Source organism: Myotis davidii, unplaced genomic scaffold (genome assembly GCF_000327345.1).
Source record: "Myotis davidii unplaced genomic scaffold, ASM32734v1 scaffold685, whole genome shotgun sequence".
Lineage (NCBI taxonomy): Eukaryota > Metazoa > Chordata > Mammalia > Chiroptera > Vespertilionidae > Myotis > Myotis davidii.
Window position 1 is genome coordinate 246,809 of NW_006295823.1, and position 8,620 is coordinate 255,428.

The following is an 8,620-nucleotide window of genomic DNA, read 5'->3' on the forward strand; positions in this document are numbered from 1 at the left end:
GCTTAATCTTTCTATTTACCTTGAAGCCCAGTGATTCAAGATCCTCCTCCACAGCAAACCCTGCCTTTTCCCTGCTTACAAGGATTTACAAAAAATAAATGAAATGAAATGAAAACTCTGAAGGGAAGGGTCCAGGGTCATATCAGTCAAGGCATGGGGGGGTCAGCTGCCAGGACAGAGCAGGGCGCCCCGCCCAGCAGGAGCAGCACGTGGACTTGAGGCCTCTGAGGTGCCCCGAGCCTCTGGGTGCCCCCCTCAGGCCCACAGTCAGAGCCGCGAGCGGAGACCTGCCCCCCCGTCAGGGGCATGTACCTTGGTTGCGGGCACATCCCCAGTAGAGAGTGTGCAGGAGGCAGCTGATTGATGTTTTTCTCTCATCGATGTTTCTAACTCTCTATCCCTCTCCCTTCCTCTCTGTAAAAAATCAATAAAATATATATATTTTTAAAAAAAGAATATTTCTAATATTGGCTACAACCAATTGGGACATCAAATGCAAAACTTAGCAACTTTTATAATTTCTCGTTAATACCCCTCAGGCCTTACAAAGTAATGCTATCGCTTCAGTGAGAATCCAGAACTCAGGCACGAGACACCTAAGAGCTGAACGGAGATAGAAGCAGGGACCTCAGATGCTCCGGTCAGTTCACGGGGGTGGCTATTGTGTGGAAATACTTCCCACTGAGGTAGCCATTCCCCACCCATAGAAGTCCTCCCATGAGAAACGCCCCCTCCCTGGTCCTCACTGAAATACACGATCCCCTGAACTGTCTCAATGGATAGAAATACTGGTACTCTCACCATTCTCCTGACCACACCCTGATATTCAGAAGGGGGTAAAGTAGCAGGAAAATGAGAGAGAGAGAGAGAGGGAGAGAATGAACCATGTTATTCCTTATTTCTTCATTATTTCTCAGAACCACAGATAGGTTACTCCATATTTCTTCATTATTTCTCAGAACCACAGATAGTTACTACATCTTCTATGTCTTTACACGGGGGTCCTTAAACAGGGAGACCGAAGGAAAGGAAATCCACACAGGGAATAGAATAAAAAACATAAGCAGAATAAACTTACACTCTCGGGGATGGTTGGGAGTCCGGTTACGTCGGGGGCGATGAAGTAGGAGTGCTAATGGATAGAAGCACACGGGGGGAGGAGGGTTACGGCTGGGCAGCATCGCATACCACGTGGGGTAAAAAGAAGAAAAACTACAGCAACTGAGTTTGTAGATACCGAGGACCAATGCTCAGGATTTGTTGAATTTGAGCGATGATGTCCATGAGGTTTAAAGGACCTTCAGCAATCACTTTCTCATATAAAGAACTAAGTGTTGGCCCTAGTAGCCGGTGTGGCTCAGTGGATAGAGTGTCAGCCTGCGGACTGAAGGGTCCAAGGTTCGATTCCGGTCAAGGGCATGTACCTTGGTTGCGGGCACATCCCCAGGGGGTGGTGTGCAGGAGGCAGCTGGTCGATGTTTCTCTCTCATGGTTGTTTCTAACTCTCGATCCCTCTCCCTTCCTCTCTATAAAAAAATCAATAAAATATATATTTTTTAAAAAAAGGAACTAAGTGTTGTTGGCCCTAGCTGGTTTGGCTCAGTGGATAGAGCATCGGCCTGTGGACTGAAGGGTCCTGGGTTCGATTCCCGGCTAGAGCACATGCCGGGGTTGTGGGCTCAATCCCCAGCAGGGGGCGTGCAGGAAGCAGCCGATCCATGATGCTCATCATGGATGTTTTTCTCTCGCTCTCTCCCTCTCCCTTTCTCCCTGAAATCAATAAAATTAAAAAAAAAATTAAAGTGTTGGCTGAAAATACTGAATTTTACAAAGTCCTAAAAACAGTTGAGAACAAAAAGCATATCACTATAAGGTAGATATCTCTTCATTTTTGTGTATACTTATACGATATATTTGTGTATTTAAAAACACATTTAGTTTAGGGAGACGGCACAATAAGGCTTGCTTCCCCCCAAAAAATATCAAATTCTAAGATTTCCTATGGACCGCCACAACAGATATCTCTGGTACATATCCGTCGCTGTACGGTTTAGAACGCGGCAAGCAAACAATGTTTCGGCCTTTAAAACTTCTTTAAAATACAGCGACTCGTTCCAAAATGCTGTGGCCTTCATGCATCCCCTCAACGAACACGAATTAGCTTCGATACCTGAAGCAACACCACAGGTCTCAGCCGGATCTGGATAAAACGCACACCGTGTACGCCCGCCCGTCCCCCACCCCACACCTACCACCCAGAATCAGCGTCCCAGGGAATCACCAGAATTGTTTTATTTTCTGTTCATAGCAATCTCCAACATCACTTTACTGTCTTCATCACAGAAGGACAGGTTTAATACTGTTTTAGGATTAAAGATGGGGGTGGGGGGGAGCCATTCGAGCCAATACTAAGCTCCGCTGAACTAGCGAGACAAGGCTAGTTCCCACAGTCCATGTATTTATAATTTTCCAGGGTAGGGGAAGAAGATGAGAGAGACCGCAAGGCCTCCAGGGACCTTGTGACCAAAAAAAAAAGGGGGGGGGGGGGGATGGAGAAAAATGGGGGGGGGGGACAGAACTCTCCTAAAATGAACTTCAACATCACTACTTCTGGCGACGGAGAATATGCGTGGATTTGGTCTCTATTCGCTGCTTGACTCGGAGGGGTTTTCAAAAGAACTGAATTGCACACAACTGGGCTGTAAAAGGGAGTATAAACAGAAAATATATCCCAGGTGATTGATTTCCTTCCGAGAGACCCATTCCCCATGTCCCACAGGCGGGAGTGAATCTTAAAGACACCGTGGAAGAATCATTTTCCCAATTTGATAGTGATTGTGAGAAGTTGGTGCCCTTGGAACTCACCGGTGCTAGGGAGGGCTGATCTCTCAGAACTTGCTCACTGGCAATAAATAGCTCTTGGTTCTTATGATATATGAGAGAGAAAAAAATGAATATTTTTACTTTCGAGGGGGAAGTCTGCACCACCACTGGCTGTGTCGCTGAGACAAACCCACGTTAGCCACACTGTCCACGGAAATCATGTGAAGGGCACTGATGATAAACGTGATTTTAAATGCAGATCTGCTCATGGGATGTTAGGATAATCTGAAAGGACGTATTTTCACTCTCCCCCGAGAGTAGAGAACGCTACGGGTGGGTAACGATTCTGAAAGACGGTCTCAAAATAACCATTTACATGAGATAATTCCATTTCCACAGCCTCGCTGCGATATTCTAGCGGCCGTAACGTCAAGTGTTGAAGAATCCATGTGCTGGGACATGGGGATTGTAAGAAATAGGAGATTGTAAGGGAATCAGAGTGCCTTCTCTAGAGTTGTCACACTTTTCTAACGGAAATTGTGGAAACAAAACAAAAATTTCTTTCCGTTTGAGGGAGGAACAAAATTCCTAACTCATAAAACTAGAACGGCTGCCAGCAGTTCAAAGTTAAGTGATTCAATCGCAACTTTTGCCCCTCGTTAACAGCACGGGACGGGGCGCGAGACTCGTCACCTGCTCTGAAATCAAATGAAATTTCAAAATAATGATTTCCTTCCGAGAGACCCATTCCCCATGTCCCACAGGCGGGAGTGAATCTTAAAGACACCGTGGAAGAATCATTTTCCCAATTTGATAGTGATTGTGAGAAGTTGGTGCCCTTGGAACTCACCGGTGCTAGGGAGGGCTGATCTCTCAGAACTTGCTCACTGGCAATAAATAGCTCTTGGTTCTTATGATATATGAGAGAGAAAAAAATGAATATTTTTACTTTCGAGGGGGAAGTTTGCACCACCACTGGCTGTGTCGCTGAGACAAACCCACGTTAGCCACACTGTCCACGGAAATCATGTGAAGGGCACTGATGATAAGCGTGATTTTAAATGCAGATCTGCTCATGGGATGTTAGGATAATCTGAAAGGACGTATTTTCACTCTCCCCCGAGAGTAGAGAACGCTACGGGTGGGTAACGATTCTGAAAGACGGTCTCAAAATAACCATTTACATGAGATAATTCCATTTCCACAGCCTCGCTGCGATATTCTAGTGGCCATAACGTCAAGTGTTGAAGAATCCACGTGCTGGGACATGGAGATTGTAAGAAATAGGAGATGGTAAGGGAATCGGAGTGCCTTCTCTAGAGTTGTCTCACTTTTCTAACGGAAATTCTGGAAACAAAACAAAAATTTCTTTCCGTTTGAGGGAGGAACAAGATTCCTAACTCATAAAACTAGAACGGCTGCCAGCAGTTCAAAGTTAAGTGATTCAATCGCAACTTTTGCCCCTCGTTAACAACACGGGACTGGGCGCGAGACTCGTCCCCTCTCAGAGACTACTGATTCAAAATTTTACAAAAAGGCAAAAAAAAAAACAACAAAAAAAACCTGATTTAACAACGACCACGATACACATCCAACGTATTAGGTTGGGATAGTTGGAGCAGGTCCAGAAGTCTCGCTGTCCTAAGCCTCAGTGCGATGATTGTTCTCGCACTGACGCCTTCCTGGGAGCAGAGGTGAGTGTAGGATGAAGTTCCCTAAAGGTGCGTGTGTTCTTAAATGAGACGCAGCTATAACGCCCACAAATCAATGAACTGACAGCGTACTTACCACACTCAGATTGACAGGGCTGTTTGCCTTGGGGACGGGGTGGTTATAGAGCGCTGTGAGAACTGCATTCAAATCATTCTCCTACAGTAAACAAAGAGGTGAATTTTATAAATCAAATATATATTGAGCAAATATGATGAAAACGATTTGATAAAGTCAGGCACTGTGTCTTCTCATGTTAGGCTGGCTCTGTACAACTGATTTCCACAGAAATGCTCTAAATACCCAAAATTCAACTATTTCAATCTAATCTGGGAAAGACATTCCTATGGCTTTATCCAGAAAGAATTGATGATCGTTCTAGCACTGACGCTTTCCTGGGAGCAGAGGTGGGTGTAGGATGAAGTTCCCTAAAGGTGCGCGTGTTCTTAAATGAGACGCATCTATAACGCCCACAAATCAATCAACTGACTGCGTACTTACCACACTCAGATTGACAGGGCTGTTTGCCTTGGGGACGGGGTGGTTATAGAGCGCTGTGAGAACTGCATTCAAATCATTCTCCTACAGTAAACAAAGAGGTGAATTTTATAAATCAAATATATATTGAGCAAATATGATGAAAACGATTCGATAAAGTCAGGCACCGTGCCTTCTCATGTTGGACTGGCTCTGTACAACTGCTTTCCACGAAAATGCTCTAAATACCCAAAATTCAAATATTTCAATCTAATCTGAGAAAGACATTCCTATGGCTTTATCCAGAAAGAATAACAGCAATCCTTATACCTAGTATAAATATATATATTTGGCAACATTCAATTCTTATACTGTTATAAAAAGAAAGAAATTATTTAAAGCATTAAATCCAAGAACAAGGGAATGGCATAAAAACAGCAATACAATTCATCAGTTACTGAAAGCTTCCATCTCCTATTTTAATTTTTAAATCTCAAACCTAATTTTTTAAGGACTACGTATAATTTAAGATATCATACTAAGATCCAACACAGAGGTTATCCTAAATATTTCTTTTCTAAGTAGCAACTGGTCACTACCCGATCCACAAAAAAAGAAAAAAAAAGAAATGGAATTAAATAAATTATATAACAGATCTACCTCCTAGATTTTAATAATTAAAATGTATCTTGATGTGCACACTTACTCTTTCTGAATTACTCATGCAAATCCAGTAATAGATATAGGAAGGCAGCTTTTTAAACATATAGTTATTTTTATTCTCTCTTAAAATGTTTAGGTTGGGAGAATAAACGAAAGGAAAGGCAATTCTTCAAGGACAGTAACAACTAATTTTGAGGGATGTGGACACGAGACACGACTTCTCACAAGGTTTCTTTCAACTTGGCCATCAAATTTAATTCGGATCGCTATGAACGTCTGCAAAAGCGTGCACTCCCAACTGCCTATCTGGAATTCCCTTTAGAACAACCGAAAAAGAAGGCAACAAAGACTTTATCCCTTTACCATGTCAACAATGAAATATACCACAGAATATTCCGGAAGATATCGATGCTCTGGCTATATAAAGTTCCTATGGCCACACGAATTTTGTAAAAGTCCAGCTTTTAAAAATCCTTGGTACCTGCCCCCTGTAGGTTGCGTTAAGGACAACTTCTATTATAAAATCTAAATATCCGTCTAAATAACCCATGGGACTCGATTAAAAATCAAAATCAAAGATTTCCTTCTGGTTACTCATACTGCGAACTGATAATATGTTTCCTCTAATAAAGGACACAAATGTAGTGTTAATGTCCTCTTCTCAGAACACCAAAATTATACGGATTGCACAATTCTTCAAATAATTAAATATGAATTACTGTATTACTCAGCAGTTCTACTCCTGAGTATATTCTCAAAAGATCTGAATGCAGGGACTCAAACATATATTTGCACACCCATGCACATAGCAGCTTGCTGACCATAGCCAACAAGTGAACAAACCCAAGTGTTCAAACACCAAAATTATACGGATTGCACAATTCTTCAAATAATTAAATATGAATTACTGTATTACTCCTGACTATATTCTCAAAAGAGCTGAATGCAGGGACTCAAATCTATATTTGCACACCCATGCACATAGCAGCCTTGTTGAGCATAGCCAACAAGTGAACAAACCCAAGTGTTCACAGGAGAGGGCAAGCGACTCATAGTCAAAAGACCTGCACAGTATTAACATTTGTACAGACAAAAAGGGAGCAATGAGGTGGCATGTGAGGAATGTAATAAAAGTTATGTGGCCCAGGTGGTGTTGCTCATGGTTGAGCATCGACCTATGAACCAGGAGGTCACGGTTCAATTCCCGGTCAGGGCACATGCCCGGGTTAAGGGCTCCATCCCTAGTAGGGGGCGTGCAGGAGGCAGCCGATCCATGATTCTCCCTCATCATTGATGTTTCTATCTCTCCCTCTCTCTTCCTCTCTGAAATCAATAAAAATACATTTCCTTAGAAAAGGAAAGAAATTCTGACATAGGCTAAACATTGGATGAACCATGAAAACATGAGTAGTGACATAAGCCAGGCACGGAAGGACAAAGACTGTCTGAGTCTAGTTATGTGAGGCACAGAGTCCTATGTGGCCCATGGGAGCCGGGCATGTCCCAGTGGGCGACATAAACGCAATGGCTACTGCCAGGGGCGTCGGGGAGGGGAATGGGAAGTGATGGGTTAACGGGGGCACCAAGCGTCCGTTTGGGAAGATAAAAATGTTTTAGAGATGATAGGGTGGGTGGCTGTAGAACAGTGTGAATGCACTTAATGACACAGAACTGTACCCTGAAAAATGGTTTAAAACAGGGCATTTTATGTCATATGTATTTTACCTCAATAAAAAAGTGTGTGTGTGTGTCGGGGGGGGGGGGGGGGGGGGGTGGGGGGGGAACATTGCTTACCTGTTCCTTAGCCAAGTAATCCGCCAGCGTATTTAGAAGCTTGTAATAGACTTCAAACCATGGCAGGTAGCTGCAAAAATAATACTACTAATAATAACTGGAAAATGTCTGTGTTATTTAGAATCAAGGAACAAGATGAGCAAATGAACATTAAATTGATAGTATTTCAAACCGTTCGACCCCGGAAGGCAGGGACGCACTAAACCTGTGTTCTCCTGACTGTTACAGGGAAACGGAATATTATGTTATTCGTTTTCATAACATGGTCAGAATCCAAAGCTTTGTTTGTAACTCCTATCAGCTCACCTTGCTGGGGCAAGAAATGTTATTCTCACGCTTTGATTTTTGTGGCCTCTTAGAAAATTGTCAAACAATACACGTTCCACGCAATTCATCTGTAAGTAATGGGTAAGCTCTTAAGAGGATTATCGGTAAGTTAAGATACTTTTCCACTAAATTTTAGTCCCAGGCACCAGCAAAACCTAGCTCTTGCCACCAACCACAAAGATCCTAGGGGGGAAAAAACAGTTTGTAAATGTATTCCGTATCTAATATGGACTGAACGAGGGGTTTCACTCAAGGTTTTATAAAACGAAAAATGTCATTTCTTTAACAGAACATAGCCTTGACGCTCATAGCCTTGTAACGTCTGTAGACATAAAACGAATACGTTAGGACCAATTCTTTTAAAACAAAGGGCAGGAGACGCTTCAAAAGTTCGTTATAAGATTAGTTCCTTCACTTTTCGTAGAGGCCTCGGCAGAAGGCAGTATAGAGAGAACCCCAAGTCCATGTCTGCGGCTGGAGGAAGACCCCCCCAACACACACACACACACACACACACGTGCTTCCACTCCGGAGCTGATAAAACTTTTACGTTCCCAAGTCAAAGGTTAAATCAAGGAAAGGAAGTGTTTTGTGTCAAGTGGTCCGGGAACCGCCAAGCGTCGCAGGGACCAGCAGGAACCTGACGCGGGGGCATCAAATAAACCCAAGGAAATGGGCTTTCCTAGCAGAATGTCTCATGTCCAGGGGCTCCTTTTTTTCTATCTGGGAAATTGACACAAAATGTGCAAAATTGGAACATTCTGCTTCCAAGGGATTTGCCCAGAGGAAGAGTGTGAAAGCTCCAAGTGTGGTACGAGTTAAGGGT

At 43.2% G+C, this 8,620-nt stretch overlaps 1 protein-coding gene across 1 annotated transcript in view; it reads right to left on the minus strand.

The window, feature by feature from the left end:
- Positions 1–8,620, minus strand: part of DENND1B (DENN/MADD domain containing 1B) — a 63,094-nt gene that overhangs the window by 46,659 nt on the left and 7,815 nt on the right. Inside the window, exons 5-8 of the mRNA XM_015568441.1 lie at positions 7,468–7,551; positions 5,035–5,115; positions 3,674–3,733; positions 1,079–1,132 (exon numbers count right to left, since the gene is read on the minus strand). Of these exons, the coding sequence (XP_015423927.1) occupies positions 1,079–1,132; positions 3,674–3,733; positions 5,035–5,115; positions 7,468–7,551 (279 nt within the window). The remainder of the gene's footprint in view (positions 1–1,078; positions 1,133–3,673; positions 3,734–5,034; positions 5,116–7,467; positions 7,552–8,620) is intronic.